Raw genomic sequence first — 26,371 nt, 5'->3', positions numbered from 1 at the left:
CTAGGGAATTTTGCTCAGAGGCAAGGAACCTTTTTGAGCCAGAGAGCCACAGGGAGGGCCAGAACCAAAAGTGGGCAGAGAAAGAAATGTGGACTTTTGGACATTAAGCTGACCTCTTCTACACAGGATTTCATGCAGACACCTTTCTCTCTTCCATCAAGGTTAGCAAGAAGCATATCAGATCTCAAGGGCACATTCCAGCCAGGCAAAAACACTCAGGGAGGGTGCACAGCAGGGCTAGTGGCTTGGGAGGGTTTGGCCCAGTGGGCCGTAGTTGGTCCCAGGGCCTGAGGTTCCCCATCCCTGCTCTAGCAAAATCTCTCTCACGCACCTGCTTTGTTTTTGCTAAAAATACCCAAGGAACAGCTTAGAGATCTTCTCAAAAGGTGATTTTGCTGTCACATTTTGTTTGCAGAGAGACTACCAACAAAGCCACGATGCTCCATGAAGTAACCCTGTGGCTGTTGCTGGTGGTTGGCATCTCCACGGTGACTGGAGGGGGAGCTGGAGGTGGTTATGGGCAGATCAAATACATGCAGCCTGTGGTGAAAGGACCTCTCGGCCCTCCATTTCGGGAAGGCAAAGGGCAGTACATAGGTAAGTAGCCTTCGGGTGCACAGATTCCGGAGGAGGCAGAAGTGTGTGTGGGGGGGGGGGTTGTAGAGTTTTATCTTGAAGGAACAACAACTCCCAGGCCCAGGCCTCTTACTGTTTTTGCCTACTTAAAATGTTCAGATTACTTTTACAGTGGTACCTCGGGTTAACTACTTAATTCGTTCCAGAGGTCCTTTCTTAACCTGAAACTGTTCTTAACCTGAAGTACCACTTTAGCTAATGGGGCCTCCTGCTGCCACTGCAGCACAATTTCTGTTCTCATCCTGAAGCAAAGTTCTTAACCTGAGGTACTATTTCTGGGTTAGCAGAGTCTGTAACCTGAAGTGCCTGTAACCCGAGGTACCACTGTATTCTTCTTGCCAGTAGCCCTGAGAACTTGGCTATAGGTTGGCATATAACTGATATTTTTTTTAATTGTTGTCTTCATCTTTCCATGTTTAATGTTAGCTTCACACCTCCTCTGCCTAGACCCCACAGTAATTATGGTGATTCCATCCCTACCCTTTTCTCCTACAAGTAGAAACCATAGTTAACAGAGAAGATGTTTAAGTTCTAAGTGGTAGTTGCTAGGAGAAAGGAGGCCATCATGCTGTGTCTCCCAGTGCTGGTTGCTAGGTGATGAAGAGATTGTGCCATTTTGGTTGTCTCACAGTGGTGCCTAAGAGTGTGTGGCACTGGGTCTGTTGACTAGCAGAGGTTGCCTGGAGGCCATAAGGCTGCAGTGTGTGGTCTGCATTCGTGATGGTGATAGTTAGGCCACAGAATGGCTGCAGAAGCAAGTGGTACTATTGCTTCCCTTGATTGGGACACTATACTTCTGTTGATGCAGCCTAGAATAGCATTTGCTTTTTTTTTTTGCTGCTGCATCACACTGTTGACTCACATGAAGCTTGTGGTCTACTAAGACCCCTAGATCCTTTTCACATGTACTACAGGAAAGCCAGGTGTCCCCCATCTTATATTTGTGCAGCTGGTACATTTGTCTCTGTAGAAATTCATTTTATTAGTTTTGGCCCAGTATGGGCCAAACTTCTAAGATCATCTTGATTCCTGATTCAGTCTTCTGTGGCATTAGCTACCCCTCCCAGTGTGGTATCATCTGCAAATTTGATGAGCAACCCCTCCATTCCTTTATCCCTTTCATTTATAAAGTTGTTGAACAACAGTGGGCCCAGGATAGAATTCTGTGGCACCCCACTTGTCACTTTTTTCCAGGATAATGAGGAGCCATTAGTGAGCGCTCTTTAGGTTCAGTCAACCAGCTACAAATCTACCTAGCCGTTACCTTGTCCAGACCACAATTTACTAGCTTTTTTGCAAGAATATCATGGGGAACATTGTCAAAAGCCTTACTGAAATCAAGATCCACTATGTCCACAGCACCCCCCTGATCCACAAAGCTTGTAACTGTATCAAAAACACACAGGAGGTTCATCTGGAATGACTTGTTTTTGAGAAACCCATACTGGGTCTTAGTAACCAGTGGTGGAGGAAGGGGGGTGCGGTAGGGGCGGACTGCCCCAGGTGTCTTCGCTGAGGGGGGTGACATTTGGCCCACCGCCTGCCCGTCCGCCTGCGACTCCCAAGCCTACCTGAAGCTGTCGGGGGAAAGGGGGAACTGCGCCGCTTTGCCAGCAGCTGTTTGGGCAGCTGGGGGAGGCTTGGGAGTCGCGGGCATGTGGTGTGCTGAATGTTCACCATTGGCGGCTTGCTCCGCCCCCAGCTATAGGGTGCACATGCCACTCCGTCACCCAAGCGGCTATCCCACGCCTGGGAGGGCACCCTCCATGCCCTGCCCCCTTTGGGAGCGCGCCCATCCTGGGCAGCGCAGGCATATGCTCCGCCGCTGATGACAGCATCCTTTTTTCCTATATGCTCACATATCAATCTATTCTAGGACCTTTCTTGGTATCAGTGTCAAGCTAATCATTTGGGAGTTTACTGAGTCTCCCCCATCTTTTTGAAGATGGGGCAAAAAGTAGATTCAGGAAACTCCCTTGTGTTTGAGGGAAGCACAAGGGAGCAAGCCTTTTCTGTGGTGGCTCAACACATACAGAGCTTCCCAGTAGAGCTGGGGTTGGCTTCTGCCTTTTTGTAAAGCCTTGAAGTCTGATTTGCATTTATTGACCCTTCCCCTGTGTGGTTTATGTTTCACTCACTGAAAGTAAGTTGGTATATCATTGTATTACTGGAATGGTGAGTCTGTTTTTATTGCTTTAAATTTATTTTTATGCTTTCTTTATATGTAAATACATATGCAGTACGTGTGTGTGTGTGTGTGTGTGTGTGTGTGATCAGTCTTTTTCCTTGGTATTAGTGATACTGATTGTTTTTTGCATGTACTTTTTATTGTTGAAAGGTTATTTGGATGGGATTTCCCTAGAAAAGCAGCATACAGATACCTAAAAATAAAAAAGCTGATATAAAACAGATATAAGTTCACAGTTCAGCTGTGCACATAGAGGTTAGCTCTGCTCCCTTCAGATGATGGAACAACAGTTGTGGCTGTTGCTAGGCATGTGTGCGCGCACACACATTATTCAGCCTGAGGCTTGTCAGATCTCAGGACATGCTGAACCTTATTGCTTTCCCTGAAAAGCTTGGGTTCTTAGATCAGTTCCCTTAGTATTTACTGTGGTTACATGGCAATGGCATCACAACCCTGCTAATAGACAAAGGTGACTGGAGAGTGCAGTAGCTGCAGTGCTGGACTGGGAAGGCATGGATTTAGACCCGCCCCCACCCCCCATGTGTTCCGGACAAGACACTACCTTTGAGTCTATTGTTGTTGAGAGTGTAGGTGCTGTATTATGGGACCAGGGTGTGATGTTGGCGTTTTCTGTGACAGGAGATGTAATTATCTTTTTTTATTATTTCCCCCCTTCTTATAATCAGAAGCTAGCTGAGTAAGTGGGTTCCAATTTCTGCAATGTAGCTGGGAAGAATATTTTAATTTGCTCCCCTGTTCTGATCTCCCCCGCACTCCAGCCTTGCTTCAGTGAATGAGCTACAAAAGGGACTCCTGTGTATTTTGCCTCAAACTGCAAAATAACTGTGGCAGGGCAGCATGCAGGTCTGAAACACTGGTGTGGGCCAGCAAAGGAGATACGCTATAGAATATATGGTGCCCAGTAAAACAATTCACCTTTTGTTTTGCCTAGAGGTGGAATATGACTCCCAGGAGCCTTTGCACTTCTGCTGGCTCAAGTGGGTTTGCATTGGCGGGGGAGCCTAGGAATATGTCTCTGTTTGAGTGCTTCCTTTGATTGGCTTGCCATCGTGTTCATGCAGGTGTTGGTTTGGAGAGCGAGACCATTGGACAGGAAGCCTGGTGTGCTTTTCAGCTGAGGAAAGGCAGGCAATCAAGGCAGGCCACCCAGAGAGGAGAGGAAACTGGGGCCCAGGCTGGCAGGACATTGTTTCCTGCTGCAGTAGCCTGAGTTTTTGGGTTTTTCCTTCCCTCTGGGGTGCCTGCTAGAGACAGCCACGGCTAAAGGCAGGATGTTGAGTGGAATAGATGTGCCATAACAACATCCCCTTCAGGAAGACGGAGGATGCGTACACACTCCAATATAGTCTGCATCCAGTGCACTTCCACTTCTGGTTTGGAAAGCAGCGTACACATGATGTTAGCACAATCCATGTATATCCCACAGTTTCTTAGGAAACACTGCATTTTGATGCATTTTCTCCCAAGCCGGCTTTGATCCAAATTGAGAAGAACAGCCAAGATGCACTTTAAGCTGATAATGTGTACACAGCCAGAGAATGAATTGGCATGCTGTTTCATTTGGCTAGTGACTTAGGTGGGGTAGTTGTATTTTGCTTGGTGGAGGGAGGCTCCCTCACTCTTTTATTTTCTTGTATTGCCTTCCTCAGTAGCCTGTGGGTTGGTTGGTTGGTTTGGTTTTTGATGGGGTAATTTATATCTAACTTCATCATTTATGGCAGGGGTAGCAATCATGGTGCCCTCCAGATTTAGGTTATTGACAGTTCCCATCTACCTCAGCAAGTGTGGCCAAACATCAGGGATGACTGGAGTTGTGGTCTAAATATATATGTGGAGCACTTGATTCCTGCTGTGCCCCAGTTCTCTGTTGGTGCCGTGCTGTTTTCAGGATTAGCAGTCAATGATCAACACAGGAGGATACAGACAGCCCAAGACATTTTGCTGCCTGAAGCAGAACAGTAAATTGCACCATTCCCCTCCCCACCCCCCAAAGTGTGCATTATGTATGTGTTATTTTACCACCTGAGGCAGAAAAATCCCATGAGTATCTCTCTCTGGGAGATAAATTCCAATAATAATAAAACAATAAACCAATTGCTGCCCTTTTGTAACAAGGGACTGAGGCATCAGCCTCACTCTACCTAAAGTTAGGGCAGACCCTAGAGGAGGGGCTGAAATATAGGTGTGGCTGCCTTGTTCCATTTGGCTAGTGAATCATCAGTTTTATGATCACACAGTGGCCTATTCAGCCATGTCTCCCACCCAAGGGCCACATCCCATATTGCACAGGAAGACTTCTCCAGAATAGAAGAGAGCTTGGCTCAGGCACTTGGCAGGCAGCAACCGTCTTCCCATCCTAAAGTAAGGTGTCAGACATTCAGCTGGGCGACATATCACACCCAGTCTGTTTTTAAAACATGTTATTCATATAGTTTTCTTTTAAGATGTGCGGCAATCAGCATTTTCACAGGAAAGGGCTGTAGCTCAGTAGTAGATCACATGACTTGTGTGCAGAGGGTCCTAGATTTCATCCCTGGAATCTCCAGACAGGGCAAGGAAACATTCTTTCCTGAAACCCTGAGCAGCCACTGCCAGTTGGTAAGGTAAGGGTGGGGGTGATTCTGTTTGCATTCAAAGCTGGATTTATCAAAGCAATATGAGAACCAAAACATAGGCATCCTTCAATAATTCACACTTACCCAAATTTTGCAGTGGAGTTCTCCAACAAACAGTCTGTGAGCTATGAAAACAGATGTTCTTCAGACCTTCTCAGGTGATTCACCCAAACCTTGGGAAATTTACTATTAGAGTTACAAAAGCACACAAGCAGGAAACACAAGCCTGAGAAGGGTACTGACATTTAGGCCGCTGCATCCCTTTGCTCCCTCAGGATGGAGGTGAATTACCGTTATTAATTCTTTTACTCCACACCAAGAATGATGACAAGGTCAAGTTAAAAACTCCTGGGCTTGTAAATAAAGCCGCTGCTGTTAAAACAGTGTAAGTAACTTGGCACCCGTGAAAACTGTCTTTTGGTAAATGCTCTTGCTCTGCCCTAAAGGTGAGGACGTTTTGTGACTGCTGCAGGCTGCAGGCTGGGTGTGAAGGGAGGATTTTCAGGCTACCACTGTGAGATAGCAGGTGCTCTCCAGTTGCAGCAGCACAGCTGGACTGCAAAGGGGCTTCCCGGTCATTGGTGAGGGATACAGGGGGCAGTACAGTATGAAATCCAGACAGGCTTCTCTGGCTGACAACAGACAAAATCAGAGAAGTAATCAATGGTCCCTGGGGACTGCTTCACTCTGAACTGGAGACACAGCTTTGCTGAACCTTGCTGGAGACTGCAGACTTATTATCTAGGTTGGTAAAGGCACATGGACAAGAGAAAGCAGATCCAGAGGTGTAGATCCCTGAAAGAGAAGGGCAGGCCCTAGTGGTGGAACATCTGCTTTGTATGCCGAAATACCAGGTTCAATTCCTGGCAGCTCCAGGTAGGATGGGGAGAAGCCCCTGTTTGAAACCCTGGAGAGCTGCTTACTGGAGTGTTTGGACAATACTGAGTTAGATGGATTGTTTGTCTGCCTTGGTATAAGGCAGCTCCCTGTGTCCCTGGGGCTTGAAGGAGACTAGCTTTACCTCCCTGTCTGCAAAACAAGTGGCATAAGCACTTTCCCACATGGCACCTGTGTTTTGGCACAGCTGATAATCAGATGTGCTGGGTTGCTGGTGATGCACAGGAGGCTTATAAAAGCAGCCAATTAAAATAAATGAAATCTAGCAAATGTTTAAGTGCTGTTTCCTATCTTCACAACCATGTAAGAGTTCACATTTAATAAGTTATCAGCAGCGCTTTCCAAAGATGCTTCTTCATTTGTTATATTTTTTACACAGGGTATAAAGCATATATTGGTGTAGAAAGCATATATACACTACCATAATGTATATATGCAAACTTGGGATATTTACCTTGAAAAGGTAAAATGTGTATAAAACTTCTTGCTGGGGAAAAAACCCTCAAAGCATTTTTTGGTAAACAATGTTGAGGTGTTTTTTGTTTTTTGTTTTTTGCAATCAAGCAGTATATAAATTTTATGAAATGATATTAAATAAATAAGATTCAGTGGAATTTGGGGAAAATCAGGTCTCTGCTTGGGTGCATTTTTTAGAGGAAAGTGGCTTAAGCTAGAAATAGGCGGCATGGCACTCACAAATGATGCGGTATATGAGATTTAGGGCCGCAGGAGTCACCAACCTTGTGGGGCCTGTGGACACAACTGCAAACTAGAGAAATTGTGGACAGCACAACACAACAACAACCAACCACACACCACAGCCTATTCTGCTGATTACAATGGAATGCTTCTCTCAAAACTAATTTCAGGAAAGGGAGTGTAGGCTCTGGGCACCAGAAAATCCTTGCCAGGCATATCCCGGAAGTGGTGTATCATAGTGGCTCAGAGACAGTTACAAATCAGGCAATCCCCAGTTCACCTCTCATGTCTGCCATGAACTCCATAGGTGGCATTGGACAAGCCACAGTCTATTGCTCAGCCTTCCTCCCCTGCCACGTCCCTATCTGCAAAATGGAAAGATGCCACTGGTGTACCTGACAGCAGCCTTTGCCAAACTGGTGCCCTCCAGATGCTTTGGTGTGACTCCCATTGGCCCAAGCCAGCACAGACGTTTTGGAGAAAAGGCAGCCTTACAGAGTTGTTGCAAAGACTGCAGTTAGGTAATGTACATAATGTACATAAAACATAATATAGATATTAAGGTCCCCCATGCCTACAAAAGATTCCACTCTAACTTCTTTTTTGCCCAGTGTGCTTGGGACTGCCTCCCCTCGCTCTAAACCTACCTTTTCTTTGGATTCTTTGACTCAGCCCTCTAGTTCCTCATGCTCTGTGCCAACTGCTGCTGCCTCAAAGAGGACTGCCCTTGATGAGAGTTTGGAGACTGCAGCTAGTGTAAAATGCAGCTGCTAGGCGGGTCAGTGGGGCAGCCAAATAGGATCATGTGTCCCTTGTCCTGAGAGCACTGCACTCCCTCCCTCAGTACCCGCCCCTTGAGGCAGCTGCCTCATTCTACCTCATGGTATCTGTTGCATTTGGTGATAGAACAAGATCTTTCTCAGCATCATTCCAGAGTACATGTATTGCTGATGCAGAATTATAATTTATAGAACTGTGAGAGAGTAAGGGAAAAGGTATCTTTACCCAGGCGTCTTAAAGGCTAGCAGAGAAGATGGGCATCTCTTGCACAGGAATTACTGCTCAACCAACTAGGCTCATCGGATGTTTAAATGTGGTATGTAAGGAGGTTAAAAGACACACGCACACCCTTCTATGTAGCATTAAAGGGAGCAAAGGTCTTCTTTTCTTTTTCCCTGCCTTTTCCAGCTGTTGTGAAGCTCTTATCTGAACTGCAGCCAAGGAGAACAAAACAAAGCACAAACTCCAGCACAGCCTTACTGAGAAGTAACATTTTTGGCTGCTGATGGGCTGAGATTCAAGTATCTCTCTGTGCTAGTGTTTATTTCTTCCAATGTGTTCTTGTTGCCACTGAGCAGGCTGTGTTTGTGAAATCAGCAGGCAGCAGCAGCAGCACACCCTGGGTGAGAGGCAACAAAAGAAAAGAAAGAAAAGCTGATCAGGCAAGGAAGGAAGATTTGTCCAGGTTTCAGAACTAGGCTTTTCCACCTCCTTCCTCCCCTTCACTCCCACTCATTCTCTAGCTCAAGCATGGGGTACATCACTCCAGCAGCCCCCTCCAAAAACAAACAAACCTCTACACCCGTGGCCCCACCCACAAGAGGGAGAAAGTACCTGCACACACACTTTTTTTCCAAGGACTGACAATTAGATCCAATGGAATTAACTGGAACATTGAAGAGCCAGTCAGTTTAGAGTAGACAGTTCTGAGCTAGATGGACCAGTGGCCTGACATCCTGTGAATGTGCAAACACTTTGCATTTTCCCCAAGGACTAACTTACAGCATATGCACGTCGAGTTCTCAAGTAAGAAAATAAAATGAGGAGGCAGGCATTGGGGCTTAAACCAGAGCCCTGGCTTAGCCCCAGTGCCTTTTACAAGGCAAGAAAAGTATATTGCCGGAGTAAACTGGGGGGACAAATATGAAGATGTGAATAGCTTCATGATCAGGTGATGGCCATAGCCAATGGAAAAATGCTGATGTTTTATGTAACACCACCACCCAGTGGCTGTTTCTGGAATTTGCAGTCTTTCAAAGTCACAGTTTCCAAATTGCAATATCAAGAGGCCTCCAAAGGCAGCTTGAGGAGGAAGCTTGTCTAGTTCCACTTATGTTTGAGACACAAACAGAACCACAGGAACAGAACCACAGGAAGTGGGAAAGTCTAGGTGCAATGAAAACATAGGGTTTTGCCATTATCCCATCACTGGTTCCTCCGGAGGAAGCCAGGTACAGAGTGGTTTTCAGGAGAAAGTTGCCACAGTCTGAATCAGAAGCATAATCCAGATTGGGGCCTGAAGCTGCTTTTTCTCCAGAGTAAATACAGCCAGGTTAAGTGTGTTTATTAAAGTGTGTGACTAACTAATAATAACAAAAACAATAGTAGTTTTATTATTTATACCCTGCCCATTTAGCTGGATTGCCCCAGGCACTCTGGACGGCATTTGGTCTCTGACCTAAGTTCTCCACCTGTAAAATAGGATCAGTAAAAGACCTTGCAGGATTGTTCAGATGAAGAACATTTTGAAAATGAAATCAGATTTCTTCTCCACCTGTGATCTAAAGGGCCACAAACACATTTTGTACTGCCAGCACAATCAAGTGTCAAGGCATTTTTCTGAAGTCTACCAGGGAATGGGAGTTGATTGCATATGTGCTCCTTCCCAGAAGCAGACACCATCCCTGCAAATAAAACACATAACATGTCAGGGTGATGGTTAGAGCAATCTTTTTTGCTTTTACGTGCAGAGGTATTCTGCTTCCACCATCACCTTTAACTAAGCCTACCTGCAGAGCAAAGCAAAAAAGAAACTTCTCCTAGCAGGTTCCTAGCAATAACATTTTTGATTTAATTGTTTATGACTTGCAGTGCCAGGAAAAAACTTTGGCAACTGATTTTCTTGAAATGGCTCTTGATGAGGATTTATCATCAGAGGCATGGATCTGGTTTTAGAAAATAATTGATGTAGTGCTTTTGAGAATTCACAGCACTTCAAATACATTCTCCATTTTTAAGTATGTTAATTCTTGCAACCTTTTAACATAGGCCAGTATTATTATCCCCACTTTAGATGGGAAAGTGGGGGGGACGGGGACTATGACTATATGAGTGCAAAGGGCTTAGTGTTTATGCATCACTCACGGCAGCTAACTAAAATCAAGAATGAAATACACTAAAACAAAGAGCCTCCCATAACAGTTAGAATGTGAAGAACAATCCCATTCAAGAAGAGGCAGAGCTCAGATGTTAAGAGAAATGGGGGCCATCCATTGAAGAAACCTTCCCTTAACACCCACCAGGCTTTCCCTCCCCCCCCCCTTCTTGGTGGGTGTAGCCTTTAAGCACTAGCTGAGGTTCTCCTCATGCCTCAGTGGGAGGGCATAAATCCCCACACAAACACTGTTGCTGTTGAGCACACACTCTGTTTCTGCGGTGAGACACAATTCTTTTGAAATTGGATCACATCAGGGCTGCAGTGTCCCAATTTCTCCGTGCTAGCGTCCCCGGTTTGGTTTTCCTGTCTGCTTTCCTGACCGGCTGAAGTTGGCAAAGTTGCATCTGTTCATTCCCTTTCCACCTCTCTCCCCCACCTCCCAATTCCTTTTCATAAGACTGGTGTGTGTGTGTGTGTGTGTGTGTGTGTGTGTGTGTTGTTTTTTCTTTCACTCTCATTCCCTCGCCTTGTAGGCCTGACTGCTTCCTTGTTCTGATGACCTAGAAAGCTAATTCTTCTCAAACTATTAACTGCAGCATAAGAACATACTGAAATAATTTTCCTCGGGAAAGCATTTTTTCCGGGCGCCGAAAGAGAATGAAAAAAAACTTGCTTGAGCATACAAGCTTAAATGGCTCTCTTTGGCTGCATTACTACTGTGGCCACTTAAGAGCTATATGGGCAAGGATTTCCTGAGATGCTTTTGCAACCCTAGCTAGGACAGTGGATGTGGGCAAGCCGCAAATGTTTCCACTAACAGGAGGAGAGTAACATCAGGAATGTCTGGTGCTAATTTTTCAGATTTTAAAATAAGATAAGTGTATTCCATACACTCACCTACTGGAATGGGGGCTGCTTTGTCAATGCCATCTGGGTCTTTTTCCTCGCATGTGTGTTTCATTTGCAGAATTAGTCTCCCATTGGCTGAGGGAAACTGTTTCACAATGGCCAAATCTCTGGAGACTTTCTTTCTTTTGAAGAGATGGTGTTGATCCTGTCTATCGCTGCATCAAGACAGTGCTTAAACAGAAGTACATGCAGTGGGGTGGACTCAAACTCAGCATCGTGTAGAGTGAACAAAGGCTCTTTTACATCACTCATGAGTTTTAGGGGAACACCATGGCATTTAAAAGAATGTAAGTTTAGCACAGTTTCAACAACAGAAAAGCAGGAGACCTGCCTGAGCACTGTTCATTGTTTTGTGCATCTTGCAAGCTAGGTTTCTTTACGAATGTAGTTTTCTTAAGGGGCTTGGTATCTACCACCAAGCCTTTACCTCCATCTGTGACCCTCTTGTACAGGTGCTTTTGCATATGCAGAAACGTAATCACTTGTTCTTATTTTGGAGTTGTCTGGATTATGCTGTTTAATTGTCACAATGCAGAAATGCAGCTAATTATTCCAAAGGACCTCAAATCTAAATACATATTTGGAAATATGTTGTTATTCTTGTGCAATGTCCTTTGATGGCATCAATGTGTCTACTCAAGACTTTCAGGCAACAAAGGTTGTTAGCTACCCAGATACTATGTTCGGAGAGCAACAGAAGGAAGTTTAACCAATAATGGTGCTGGGAGCCATTGGTAGTTGGAGCTGAAGAGACGGCATGCATCTACGTTTCCCTTGGCTTCCAAAATGTTAGTTGCCAGTCCTTTCTTTCCCAATTCATACTGATGTGCCCCTCTTCTCTTCGCAGATATGCCACCACTGCTGCCAATGGACCTCAAAGGAGAACCTGGACCTCCTGGAAAGCCTGGCCTAAGAGGACCTCCTGGCCCACCTGGCTACCCTGGGAAACCCGGCATTGGCAAACCAGGGCTCCACGGCCAACCAGGCCCCGCAGGCCCACCTGGCTTTTCTGGCATTGGCAAACCAGGCATCCCAGGGCTCCCTGGCAAGGCAGGTATGAAAGGGATGCCTGGAATTAATGGTGAGCCGGGCATGAGAGGAGACCAAGGGCCACGAGGCTTGCCAGGCCCTCCAGGAGTGCCTGGCCCAGCTGGCATTTCTGTGAACGGAAAGCCAGGTGCAACAGGAAGCCCAGGCCTGCCAGGATTCCGGGGGGAGCCTGGGGCCAAAGGAGAGCCCGGTCCCCGTGGCGAGCGTGGCATGAAGGGTGAAAATGGAGTTGGGAAGCCAGGGTTGATAGGGCCGCGGGGAAACGGAGGCCCCCCAGGCCCTGCAGGACCTCCGGGGCCACAGGGAATTGGGAAACCTGGACTTGATGGGTTGCCTGGTGCTCCAGGTGGCAAAGGTGACCCAGGGCTTCCAGGAGAGCCAGGGCTCAGTGGGCAGCCTGGCCCTATGGGCCCACGTGGCCCACCAGGTGTGGATGGAATTGGTGTGCCAGGGGCAGCTGGTGTGCCTGGACTGCAAGGGCATGTGGGCCCCAAAGGAGAACCTGGTCACCGTGGCCTTCCTGGCATGCCTGGGCCTACAGGGTACGGGAAGCCTGGGTTGCCTGGCTTAAAGGGAGATCGTGGGCAACCAGGTGTGCCAGGAATCAGCGGAGAAAAAGGGGAGCCCGGAATGGATGGAGAGCCAGGTGAAATGGGTCCCCCTGGTATCACAGGGGCCCCTGGGATTCCTGGTTCTATGGGTATGCCAGGTAAACATGGCATTCCAGGCCCTAAAGGTGAAGCTGGACCAAGTGGGCCTGCAGGGCTACCAGGTATGCGTGGGGACCAAGGGCCTAGTGGTTTTGTGGGGAAGCCAGGGATTCCTGGGGAGCGAGGATTGCCTGGACCACAAGGGATGCCTGGCCCAATGGGCCCCAAGGGGGAAGGTGGATTCGCTGGTCTCCCTGGGGTCCCCGGGATTACAGGGCCCATGGGCCCAAAGGGGGACTCTGGTATTCCAGGGCAACCAGGCCTCAGAGGCTCATCAGGGATACCAGGTCTGCAAGGCCCTTCTGGTCCAATGGGGCCCCAAGGTTTACCAGGACTGAAAGGAGAGCCTGGCCTCCCAGGCCAACCAGGAAATGGCAAAGTAGGGGAGCCGGGTATTGTAGGTCCCAGTGGGCCACCAGGGGTTCCAGGAAATCCTGGATTAAATGGGCTTCCAGGACCACCAGGGCCACCTGGACCCCCAGGAGCACCCGGGATGTTTGATGAGACAGGGATTGCTGGCCTCCACTTGCCAAATGGAGGTGTAGAGGGAGCAGTTCTGGGGAATGGCAAGCCTGGGAAGCCGCAGTTTGGCCGAGGGGAACTATCTGCCCAGATGGTACCTGCCTTCACTGCCATCTTAACATCACCATTCCCAGCCTCAGGAATGCCAGTAAAATTCGACAGGACTTTGTACAATGGTCACAACGGCTATAACCCAGTGACAGGAATCTTCACTTGTCCCATCTCTGGCATCTATTACTTTGCCTATCACGTGCACGTTAAAGGAACTAATGTCTGGGTGGCACTTTACAAAAACAACGTGCCTGCCACCTATACCTACGATGAATACAAAAAAGGCTACTTGGACCAAGCTTCCGGTAGTGCAGTGCTTGAACTCAAAGAGAACGACCAGGTCTGGATCCAAATGCCATCGGATCAGGCCAACGGTCTGTACTCCACTGAATACATCCATTCATCTTTTTCTGGATTCCTTCTCTGCCCTACATAACAGCTGTTGGGCACACCTCCTTTAATCCACTGTAGCCATAAACTTGTCCGTTAAAAATAAAAAAGTGTCACTGGGAAGATGGTGAAAACCAATGGTGTGTGGAACCATTTTGACCAAGCTGAGAAGATAATTTGAGAGAGAAAACTTTGCTGTTGTTTTCAGTACCATCTTTGTATTCAGAATTTAGTTTATCCTAGTGACTGCACATCGACCACAGATGCTAACCTGAGGATTAGCTGCCCGTCAGTTCTCTTAGGATGCACGGAAGGCATGCGATGGACAGCAGCACTCGGGGATCTGCAGGTTGTGTGACGTATCAACTTAAGACACCACCTTCCAAATTTAGCATTTGTTCACTTTTAATCTTTCTGCTCTAAAAGTGTGATTCAAGTCAGTCAAATTGTGACAAAGTGATGAATTAATTGTGGAATGCTTTGCATGAGCACCTTTTACACAATGCTTAACACATCTTTAAATCATGCCATCAGAGGTATATGGGGAAAGGGATGGCAAGTGAAACATATTCCAAAGCCAGAGACTTTTGTGATCCTCTACAAAAACAGGACTCCCTAAAGTGCACATGCTTGATAGTCCCTAAGCAAATCAAGTAGCTAAATATCCTTCATGAGTCAGCAGCCTAAAAAGATAGTTCTATGAACGCTGTTGTCTGACAAAACCAGTGTAAAGGCACTGCAGATATAGGTTCAGTTGCTACTAGCTTGACTTGTGTTATCTTCGAAGTGCCAGTTAAGAGACCATTTTTTTCAGGATGTGTAAACTTATTTGTTGTTCAGGGTGGTGGAAGTACCCAACCACCATAAAAATGTTGATTTTTTTAAAAAGTAGATTTCATGGTAACTTTCCATTCAATCATTTCTACAACGGTGCTATTAGCTACTTAATGTTATTCAGTATAGTGCAATATCTATTAAAAAGGTGCAAAGTGTTGTGTGCAAAGATTTATGTGATTTTGGAAAAGAATAATTTGTCTTTTCTTACCACTTTCTCTCAATAATGCTTGAAATGTCACCTGCCTTACAAGGTTATTCACAGATTTTGGGATAACTGATCATGTGTACAGTGCTTTCAGAAGTGGTAACGCATACCCTTAAATTGCTGAAGAGTGAGCTCTCTCATCTTGGAGAAATAATATGCTGTTTTGGTGATACCACATAAAAATAAGCAAAAGCCTCTTACTGTTTAGCCATGTTATGAAAAAAATAGATGGAATTGATCCAGTTCATAGTTCAGAGCTTCTTTTCAAGTGTCCAGGATGCCAACAATACAGCGAGAGTGGCTTAGTTCAATCTCCCAGGTTTAATGTAGATAAAGGTATTTAAACATTAAAATGCAGTGAACTTTAAATTTGTGAACAAGTATTCTAGGGCGACGGTTGAGAGAGAAAAAAATCATCACATTTTGGTTTGTAAAAATAACTAACACTGATAGATGGATGCTGGAGAATTGAAATTTAGGTCACCTGCTATTTCAGCTGCGCTGCCAACTGCCTCTTCTTCTTTCCTACATTTAACTTAAACTTGTATGATTTAGACACAAGCAAAAGAATAGGCCCAAGATTTCTGATTCCATCTGATGTTTTCTAAATTCCTGGAGAGGACAAGAATGCCAAAGGCACACTCTGCTTGCAATAACATCTTTGGTTTCACATTGGGTCACCACAGGCTAAAACTGAAGAAGCCAAGTGCACACATTTTCTACGTGCCTAATATTGGAAGAAGGCTTCCAAGAGACTGGTGCTCTAAATTTAAGTCTATTTTTCTGTGAAGTAGAGTATTAAGCTTCCATTTTTAACACCATCAGATCTAAGAAAATGTGTTACTATTTAAAAGTCGAATTGGCAGAGATTGAAAGTGTGGTGGATAAGTACTCTAACAGCAGCAGAGAATCACATAAACCCCAGAATTGCTCCTGGGTGTGTTGGTACACAATTTATTTATACTGTGTTCTAACACAGAGATAACCTCTTTTTTCAGCTCCTTTGGAGATTCAACATTTGTGATCTGGCTGGTAAGACAGAAAACACAATGACAAAAAGCACATTTATCTCCAAACTAAATTGTTTTGTTTCATGGGTACTGTTCTGCAGCCTCACTCTTCTCTTCTCTCATACAGGGCATAACCCTTCTGCATTTATACAACTTTTTAAACTTCTTAATATAGAGGCTGTTATTACACATAGGAAATGAAGTGTGGGATGAAGAGGCTGATTCGCATGAGTTAGCTTTTTTTTTTTTTAATGAGATGCCAGAAATTGTCTGTGACAAAGTTTGGGGGTTTTTTGTTGGAGAGCATGTGGGAATTAGGTTTCAGTCAGCAGAAAGATCAGGTTTGGAAACTACTTTGAACTGTGCATTACAATATGCATTTTTATATACAAATTCTCTCTCTTTTAAAGAAAAGAAGTTTGCCTCTAGTATCTTCATTGCTAACCTAGTATATAGCGAATTTTTAGTTTTGTAAATACTTATGTTACATGCACTGTTTCATAGTAAATTTGGTTTTAAAATGCACTCTTGTTTTGTGATCAAAAACTGGTCTTCACTTTTGAACTGAAACTACAGTACTTGATTGTATTGACCCAACATCAATAAATATTATTTTACAAAAAGATTTGCATTTCACATTACTGCCTGCAAAAATCATGCCGATGTAAATATTGTTTGTTTGTAAGTCACTTTGGGTTGCCTTGGGCAATCTAAAGCGACTAGCAAATTCAATAAATAATAATAGTAATAATTATATTTTCACTCCTTGTCTTTAGAGCAAGCCTGTTCTTTGATCACCACTGTGAACAAACAGAAGGTTTTCAAGCTGACCAGGACAGCTAAGGACTGACCCAGAGGCCACTGTATGCACAGGGTGGTCTCACGAGAAAGGTGGCAGTGCCACAAACATTGACACCAACAGTGCTTTTGGTTTAGAGTTTGTTAGAATTTAAACTCTAATTTGTTTCTTAAAAACAAATAAGAATTCAAACCAGGGAGGAGGATATCCTGAGCCATTTTCCTTCGGGGCATTGCACTACTTCTAACACCACCACAAAGTTCAGTGGCGGTAGGGTCATGTGATCTGGATTTTGCACGTTTGCACAAATGATAGTCCCCGATGTGGACATCTGGTGGCACTGGAGTCCAGACAGGCATGCTGGGTGGACAGAAATGTGGCACCTGCTCCCCTTCAAACTTAGGAGGATGCATCATCCATTTGGCCTTCTGTTTCCTATTGAGGGCAGCAGTGTATTTTACTTGATTTTAAATTTACTACTGGTAACACACATTCCTGGTTATCAAAGACATATGTAAAATCTCCAGATTTCAAGTACTCCAAGATTACTCAGTTACAAGAGAGTCCTCTGGCTTTTGCAACCACACAGGAAATCCAAAAGCAATTTCTGTAGCTACCATTTGATGAATTTGCACCATAACAATGGATGGAAAGCAATGCTTACAGATCCTTACCTTGCTCCTAGCAGAGCTCAGTACCAAGGGTTCCCAACACTTGGGCATAGTGAACTGAGAGAGATTCAACTCCAACTGAGATTTAATAATAAAAATCTAAAAATCAGAGACTGTAAGAGGAGCATATTATGTATGCAGAAGAAAGCAACTGCCACTTTGAGCAATTGGTTACAAGAGGAACCTTTATCTGCCACACAAAATATCCTAGGCATGTTTCCCATGAGGGAAAAGCCCCACATTGCAAACGAGTTCTTCTTTGGAAGATGAAACAGAAACACAGTTCTGATGACGAGGTACAGGGTTCCTTTTTCCATGGCTCAAATCCGCTGGCAGTAGAGTTCATACAAGCTGTCAGCCAACTTCTCTGTCTCCTCAAAAGATTCACAGCTATACTTCCAGCTTTGGGGCACCTGCTCTTCCCCATAATACGCCCCAGCAATTGCCCCAGCCATTGTAGCAATGGTGTCTGTATCCCCACCCAATGAGATGCAGTAGACAATGGTCCGTTGCAGACTGTTGAAGTCCTCAGGGATATCTGGGTGAGACTCCATGCAGCGCAGAAAGGAATAGATAGCAGTGGGGACAGAGCGCAGGGCTGCAATGTCATTGCCTGACAAAAGAATTAATTCCCTTTAGCAAGCAACAGCACATGCATCTAGCCTTCCACCATAAACTCTCATTATATTCAGTACAAAGCGATTACTATAGAAACGTGTATGTGTGTGTACCCATACCGTTATATACATGACCATTATGCCTCACATAAATCCACAAGCACTGTTATGCTGGCTATAAACACATCCTAGTGTGCACCTCCAAGATCAGATACTTGGAATTGTGGCTACTCTGAATGCTGAAGTTGCATTTCTGCCTATCAACAGGTAGTTCCCAAAAGACCTAACCATTAAAAACTCGTGTGTATGTATGTGTTTAAGCTATTTATACCACAACTTTCATAACATCCTATGAAAATTTCCAACAGCCAAGTAAGCACTGTGTGAAGATAATTTGTCTTAAACCTCCCACAATTCATCCACTCTCTCACACACAATCGAGCAAATATTTTACTATTCTATCAACAGTGGTGCCTCGCAAGACGAAATTAATTCGTTCCGTGAGTTTTTTCGTCTTGCGATTTTTTCATCTTGCGAAGCACGGACTTTAGAAAAGCTTCAAAAATCACCAAAGTCTTCAAAAACCTCAAAAAAGGCTACCACACCACGTGCTATGAGTTGCTCCTCGAAGTGAATGCACGGTTTTAAGAAAAAGGAAACAAACTTGCAAGACAAAGGAAACAAACTTGCAAGACGTTTTCGTCTTCCGAAGCAAGCCCATAGGGAAATCCGTCTTGCGAAGCAACTCAAAAAACGAAAAACTCTTTTGTTTTGCGAGTTTTTCGTCTTTCGAGGCATTCGTCTTGCGAGGTACCACTGTACTTCCTCCCCAATGCTGATGATTTAAATAAACCACATGCTTGAATTTTACAATTCTACAGATTAGTGTTTTACTGTTTTCTGGTCACAAAATGGGAGTCCATGCCTTGTGCTCAATATTGTACATACCTAATTCTGACACCACATCTGATTTTGACACAGTGCTCTGCTCCAAAAATTCTTTGATCTTCTTTAGACGCTTTGAATATGGCAACTCCTCATAGCCCAGCCTGGAGATGAGAGACTGGGTTGAGGCATGTGCTTCAAAGGGGGAAGGGTATGCTGCCCCCTTGTGTTACAGCCAAGTATAAATGTAAGCCTGCCCTCAGATGGCTATTACTTACATTCGTGCATCTGCAACAGACTTGTCATCTGCTTCCACTTCCTCCATGTGGCCTATCAGCTGCTCCACAAACTTCTCCCGATTCAACTCTACAGCCTGTAGAGCGTAGTGAACTGCCAAAGCCTGCAGTATGGCTCCATTATAGCCCAAGGAATTGGAGTGGGTCAATTCAGCACTCAATTTGGCAAACTGCAGAAGCAGAAGACATTGTTGTAAAAATTAAGCCTGAATAAGGGTGCATGTCTTAAACCAACAGGGTGCATGTCTTACCTGCCTAGCATCTTCTTTGACAGATGCTGGCAACAAATGTTGTAGGAAGCAGTGACAAAGCAGTCTAAGGACTCCCTTGCCTTTCTGACTTACCCACAGTATCAATATATGCAGTTGAACCTAAGAAGGTAAGGCAACCCTGCTAGACCAGGCCACTATCTGAAGCTGAATGTGAGAAAATTCAGAACAGATTAGACAAACTCATGGAGGATATAGCTGCCAGTGGCTTCTAGCTATTAAGCAGTATGCCTCTGAATACCAGTTGCTGGGGAACAAGTTAGAAATGTTCTGCTCAGGTCCTGCTTATGGGCTTTCCTTAAGGACCACTATGAGGACAGGAATGATGTGGGACTAAATGGCCCTTTAGCCAGATGCAGCATGGCTCTTATGTTCTTAGCCTGTCTCCACAGTGGCTGACCCAATGCTTTCAGAAAGCCCACCAGCAGTACATGAAAGCACTACCCCCACCCTTGTTGTTCCTCAGCAACTCCTTATTCAGAGGAATTTTGTAGGCACAACTGCAGCAACTTCCTAAGATATTGGCACCACAATGTGCAGGACCAAATCCTGTAACTCTTATCTGACATCCCACAAGCATGGCAACCAGCAAATGGCTGCATTGGAGAGATTATGGGGGATGATATTGTTGGATTGCTCCTTACAGAGTTTATGCAAATATTACAAAAACATTGGCCCATGCAGATATGAGACTGTTGCATATTCTGGCTAATTAAACCAACATATTATTATTTATTTATCTGTCACCTAATATGCAAATTACATGCACAAGTAAAAAGCGCCATCCAGTTTAATGAAGCAATACACACACACACCAAAAAAACCATGCACACCCAGAAACAGCAGTAAGCATCATACATGTCAACGTGGCACTGGAAAGATGTTAATGCCAGCACTTGGCGGGTCTCACTGGAGACAGCATTCCATACACACAGATATGTCCGTCCAGCCTAGGACAATGTTTGTGATGCGCTTTTATTGTTATGTAGTCAGCATTATTTCAGCAGGCTACATATAAGAAATCAACAAACCTTCTTGACGTCTTGAACGTTAGAGTAAGCTAGTGAAATGCCTGCTACTCTCATGGCGCCACCATTCCCATAGGAGCCTTTCCCATTAAACTGCTGTCTCGCTGGCTCAAACACATCTCTGCATTTGGGGCGAAGAAGTTTCTTGAATACAGTAATCACACTGGCGCCATAGGTCCGGTCAGGGTCTTTCTTGTATTCTTCAGCAAACCTGCAGGGAGACTATGTTGAAATGTAACTCCACTTACATTCTGTGAGCTATCACTGGACAGCTACTAATATGAAAAAAGAATAGTGCCTAGTTTGTCCAGTTAACAGGGTGAATTTGGAGGATATATTTATTTCATTTATAAATTGCTTCCCATGAAACATCCCAAAGCAATTTACTAATAAGAAAACCAATAAGAAAACACATATAAATACAATTTCTAGGCCAATGAAGATAAGACTACATAAGAACATAAGAATAGCAATCTATTCTCACAGTGGCCAACCAGATGTCTGTGGGAAACCAGCGAGCAAAATATGAACACAAGAGCACACTGCCCTCCTATGGTTTCCAGCAACTGGTATTTGGAAGTATTGCTGCCTCCTACTGGAAAGGCAGAGCACGGACATCATGGCTAATAGCCACTGATAGCCCTTGCCTCCACAAATTAATTGGTCTACTCCTCTTTCAGCAAACCCGACTACTGCACTGTTCTCTCCTAACTTTTAGATCATATATGAACAAGTTACAATGCACAGGTCCCAATGCCAATCATTGGGGGACTGGGATAAAAATTTAAAAGGCTTGTTGGAAAAGGAAGGTCTTCCACAGGTGCCAATAGGTGAACAATAAGTACAGTGCCTGATTGCCCAGCAGTGGCAAAGTGGGTGAATTAACTGATCATGCTACTTAATCAAGTTAAAGTTCGCAACTCTATTTCACACAGGACGTAGATTCTTCTCAAGCCCTTTTCAACAGTATCTTAGGGGCTGTCCCTGTGTGTTTAGGAAATACATGCAAAGAAGCACCCTAGACGTTGCCAAACATGTACATCTCTGTAGTGGAAACAATCAGATAAGAATAAAGGAAACTCTGGGAAGGTTTTCTTTTCCTTGCCTAACACAAAAAAGGAGGACTGAGAAATTCCTCAAAACCTGGGAAGAGAAATGCTTACATAAACTCTCACCCCTTTTCCCACCACGCCACACAAAAAGCCTCCAGGACATTTCATTTTTGTTAAAAACTGGTATGGTTGGGTAAGCATGCAGGAAACTCTACACAAAGATGCCTTAAGTTGCACTCATATACTGAGAGCTAAGTCCCAATGAACAGGGTAGATTTTACTTCTGAGTAAATCTGCACAGGATCATTGCCTTGTCTTTTTAAATTTTCAAAAAACAATGTGAACGTGCAAGTTCCCACTCCCACAGAAGCAGTTGAGAAGCGTTTTAGGATACAGAAAGGAATGAATAATCATAAAAATAAAAAGGGACAGAGTCCTTTTCAATGATTTCTTTGTCAAACAGTTCATTACTGTGAACTGTGACTGGGTGCACCTGTCCAGGATCTCAAGCTGAAAGAGATTTTCCACACCTACTCTTCAAGATCTCTTGTAACTACAGCACCCTCCTTACCGCTTTGCCATATCCACTTCATCAAAGTCCTGCTTGGCTAGTAGTGACCTCACTATCGAGTGAGTCATAGCTGTGTCATCACTGTAGAAGTGGATTCCTACAAGGTAAGAAGTGCAGAAATGTCAGCATACGATGGATAGACTAGAAAGCACGTGGGTGTGTGCTGAGTGTTCTTTTCCCTTTCCTCTTTCCCCTCAATAAAAATTTGGGAAGAGTAGTTAACTGATAAAGAGGTATCAGGCAATCCTAGAGGGAAGAAGGTCACTCTGTACATGTTCAGAGAACTTCACCCATTACTGAGTTCAGCATAATCTTAGCATTCAAAACACACACAAGTGGGGCTCAGATAAAACCTTCATTTGGTGGGGAAAAGAGATACCAGAGCTCACAACCAGACACTCCCTGTCTGCAGTTATAATACTGGCACTGTGCAATAACAACAACAATTATAAACAAACATCTTATTATAACATGATATGGCAAAATTAGGTTATTTCCATGGCAATAGTCAACAGAAGAATTTCCAGAGCATGTTTTTTCATTACACCAAAGGCTCACCAATTTGACATTGTAACTATTTTGCTTTAGGTAACTGCCAGCTGACTGTTCATTTTGCATTTTATTTTCCTTTGCTCCAGATCCCTGCCACAATATGCGCATAGGTCTTTTTAGTGTCTCCACCCAGATTATGGAACAAATAAAAGTGTTCCATAATCTGGGTGGAGACGCTAAAAAGACCTAATTTTCATATTATGTATAATACACACTTTATTATTATTATTAAATAATGATGCTTGAATTTGTATTCCACCCTTTCCCCCAAAGCAGCCCCTCATTGTTATTTGCTGCTTACTGAGGACCTTTTTATTTTATGAGGTAAAGAATTGTTTTTATGTGCTAAATGTGGCTGCCACTCTCTTTTTGTCATTGTTTTATGGAATCGTAATGCTGTAAGCCACGCTGAAGGAACTGTTTTTACTCTAAAAGGGTGGGATGTACAAGTTTTCATAAATACGTATGCTTGCCAATTTAGGATTAAATCTCATACACCTGCTGAAGCAGAATGTTGTCATTGAGAGCTTATGCTCTAATAAAGTACAGTCATACGTCGGGTTGAATATGCTTCAGGTTGAGCGTTTTTGGGTTGCGCTCTGCGGTGACCCGGAAGTAACGGAGCACGTTACTTCCAGGTTTCGCCACTCGTGCATGCGCAGACGCTCAAAATGATGTCATGCACATGCGCGGAAGCGGCAAATTGCGACCCGTGCACACACAGACATGGATTGCGTTCACTTCAAGATGCGAACGGGGCTCCGGAACGGTTCCCGTTCCTATCCAGAGTCACCACTGTAGTTCCATTAGTGCAAGGATTTCCATTTGCACAGTGGAACTTCCTCTCCTCTCCTCTCCTCTCCTCTCCTCATGCACTCCTCAAATTTGCTAAGGGAAACCCAAAATAAATTTAAGGGGGTTTCAGAGAAAAGAAGGACATGTTTTGTTACACAGCCAAAAGTTCCTGCACTAATGGAACTACTTGATACTGCCCTCAGTCAATAAAGACTCTTGTGGGATCTTACTCTTCTAGCATAAGAAGAAAGCATTTTTAAAACAATTTATATCCCTTTCACTGTAAAAAGAATGCTCAGAGCAACTGGCAAGCAGGGCCAGCCCACTCATGAGGCAAGGTGAGGTGACCACGTTGGGTGGCAGGATCCACAGGGGCAGCAGATCCAGCATCCAAGGAACAAAGCACCTGCTGCTGCCACCAGAGTGTTAAAAATTCCCAAGGAGCCGGGTGCATTTTGCAACTAGCACGGGTCCAATTGCAACCACATGGAGATCTCTGGATGCCAGGTTAGCAAATGACATTCCATATAGCTGGTCCCTCCAGCATTCTTAAGAAGATAAGATGAAGAACTTATTTATTGCATTTTTATCTCACCTTTTTCTCCAAGGAGTACATGGTTCAGTTAATCCCTACAATGACCCTGTGAGGTAGGTTAGACTGAGTGGGGATTTGAACCCTGATCTTCCAGGTCCTAGGATGACACTGTAACCCCAACACCACACTGGCTTCCTAGAGTACTTCTGCTATGGGGCAGCTATATAAATTAAGTAGGTAAATAAATGGGGAAAACAAAATGTCACATAGGATTGGAAATATTTTCATTGAAGCTTGAATTTGTTTTATTCTGGATCGTTTTATTTGATATTTTAATGTGTTACAAACTGCTTTGAGATTTTTTCTTTAAAATACAAAGTGGTATAGAAATGAAATTATTATTAATAATAACAATAATAATAATAAATCTCATGGGGGGGAAATGGAACCTAGACATTCTGTTGTGGCAACTGCAACCTATGCTTAAGGTGTCATTTGGAGATTAGTGTACAGTGGTACCTCTGGTTGCGGACAGGATCCGTTCCGGAGCTCTGGTTGGATCCCGAGGTTTCCGCAACCATAGGGACCGCTTCTGCGCATGGGCGCGGGGCAAAACCCAGAAAAACACTTCCGGGTTTGCCGCGTTCGCATCCTGAAGGATATGCAACCGGAGGTGTGCGTATCCAGAGGTACCACTGTATATATCTGAGTTTCTAACACTGCTTCCACAGTGGCCGCTCTCCCCAATGCCATCTGTACATCCGGGTGACCAAGAGATGTGGCTTGTATCCTCCCATCCCTCTGGAGAAAATGGAAAGGGCTGCCTCTGGGGTCTCCTGGGGTCTGCACCCACCTGGCATGATTCAGAGTGGGGCTTTTCCCCGCCTTTGATTCCCACATCAACCGGCAGGGAAGGCTGCTTTGATTCCCCCCCACCGCACGTTGTCCTGGATGTAGATCTTTACTCACCCAAATCTTCCCTATGTGGATCCGTATAACCCCCTTGTTCCTGGTGCAAATCTTCACACTCCCCTTCTTCCCTGGCTGGGGAGGATGTTTTGTGGTGCGCCTCAGGTGCCAACCTGCCTTGGGCCGGCCGTTCTGTCAAGGCATTAAAAATAACCAAAATAAAATAACCAAAATAAAAGCACCCGAGTGTTGTTCATCACCCTTCGGAGATTCCATGCCCCGAATCTGTACAGTGACCATACACAGAGCCAGGAAGCCATTTCTTTAAAAGTTTCCATCAGAAATAAATTCACTTTTCGTCCTCTGCACCCTCAGGCTTGGCTCTCCAAGGTCTCTCTCACTCTCATATACAGCATCTTCTGTTACCTTGGGTGCTTCCCACCCAATCTGTTTGCTGATTGTGACGACGCGGAGAACCCTACTTAATGAGGATTCACTCCGATTTGAGGAGGCTAGGCTCCGTTGGGTCAAATCATTCGTTTGCCTTCCCCTTACTGCAAAACGAAAAACCCCCGACGCTTTCGAGAAAGCGGGCTTGTTGAGCAAGACCTCCAAAAAGCCAGCTTCAACTGCGCAAGTTGAATTTGCGGCCTCTGAAGGCAGCCCCAAGCAAGGGTAGCTTCGCAAGGAAGGGCTGATAATCCCACGACACGAAGTCTTCCTCTCGTGACTGCCCACCGTTTACCGTGGAGAAAATGTCACAGCCCCGACGACACACCGAGGCGTGAGCCGCCCCGACCCCTCGGGAATAAATGTATGAGGGACGGCGGGGAAGGGTCGCTTGCCCCAAATAAATTGGGGGCTCTCCCTCCCCCCCCCTCCCCGACACCCCCCGAAAAGGAAGGGCCGCCTCCCTCACCCCCGAGGATCACCATCTGCTGAGGTAAAAGCGGCCCAGCTGACTCCGGAGGCCGCCTCAGCCCCTCCTCCTTTTACCTTTCTCGGGCGGCTGAAGCGAGCGCACGAAGCGCAGCAGCTCCGCCAAGTTGACCGTCTCGAAAGCTTCGAAGCCGCCGCCCAAGCAGTCGCCCAGCAGCGCTCCGAGCAGGCAGCCTCGGAACCGGCTTCGGCTCAGCACAGAAGCCGCGGCGGCCCCACCGCTCCCCACCGCCGCCGCCATCTTGGCTCCTTTCGTTCGAGGCGGGAAGAGCGGCCCCGGCGGCCACGTGCCGCCCCCGCGCGGCTGCAGTGGACCCGCTTAGCCGCCGACGGGAGGAGGTGGTCGCCGCTTTCGCCGTCCCGTTGCCCTTGTGAAAAAACAGCATTTTGTGTCCCGTTGAGTTTTTCCCTCAGCCGCTCTTTGTTTAGGCAGAGAACGGGGCGGTGTAGGGCATAGCAACAAAACGAAACAAAAGACGGAAGAGATCTGAACAATAGAATCGACCGCAGGCAAATGTAAAAACCCCATTTAAAAATGCCTGGACAAGCCTAGCAT

General features: G+C 45.2%; 2 protein-coding genes across 5 annotated transcripts in view; one reads left to right on the top strand and one right to left on the bottom strand.

The window, feature by feature from the left end:
- COL8A2 (collagen type VIII alpha 2 chain) overlaps positions 1 to 16,149 on the top strand; it is a 156,069-nt gene extending 139,920 nt beyond the window's left edge. For all 4 annotated transcript variants that reach the window (XM_079987729.1, XM_079987730.1, XM_079987728.1 and 1 more), the window contains 2 exons: positions 416 to 597; positions 11,970 to 16,149. In XM_079987729.1, coding sequence (XP_079843855.1) covers positions 438 to 597; positions 11,970 to 13,891 — 2,082 coding nt within the window. In that variant the 5' untranslated portion in view covers positions 416 to 437 and the 3' untranslated portion in view covers positions 13,892 to 16,149. The remainder of the gene's footprint in view (positions 1 to 415; positions 598 to 11,969) is intronic.
- Positions 16,150 to 17,534: 1,385 nt separating this feature from the next.
- On the bottom strand, positions 17,535 to 26,091 carry ADPRS (ADP-ribosylserine hydrolase). The gene is made up of 7 exons (XM_079987784.1): positions 25,873 to 26,091; positions 24,937 to 25,068; positions 22,086 to 22,182; positions 20,466 to 20,673; positions 19,148 to 19,335; positions 18,933 to 19,033; positions 17,535 to 17,980 (listed from the first exon to the last, which is right to left on the bottom strand). The coding sequence occupies exons 1-7, from the start codon at positions 26,054 to 26,056 to the stop codon at positions 17,688 to 17,690; spliced, it is 1,203 nt and encodes a 400-aa protein (XP_079843910.1). The 5' UTR covers positions 26,057 to 26,091; the 3' UTR covers positions 17,535 to 17,687.
- Positions 26,092 to 26,371: the final 280 nt, after the last annotated feature.

The sequence above is a fragment of the Podarcis cretensis genome (assembly GCF_951804945.1).
Source record: "Podarcis cretensis genome assembly, chromosome: 8".
Lineage (NCBI taxonomy): Eukaryota > Metazoa > Chordata > Lepidosauria > Squamata > Lacertidae > Podarcis > Podarcis cretensis.
This window is presented reverse-complemented; position numbering and strand designations above follow the sequence as displayed.

Bases quoted from the DNA above. Each gene is read 5' to 3' on its own strand.
- ADPRS (XM_079987784.1), bottom strand. From the start codon at position 26,056: ATGGCGGCGGCGGTGGGGAGCGGTGGGGCCGCCGCGGCTTCTGTGCTG. The intron at 22,183-24,936 runs GTGAGTAAAGAT...CTTACCTTGTAG, and splicing joins TCCACATAGGGAAGATTTGG to GAATCCACTTCTACAGTGAT. The intron at 20,674-22,085 runs GTAAGGAGGGTG...GTCTCCCTGCAG, and splicing joins GAAGTGGATATGGCAAAGCG to GTTTGCTGAAGAATACAAGA.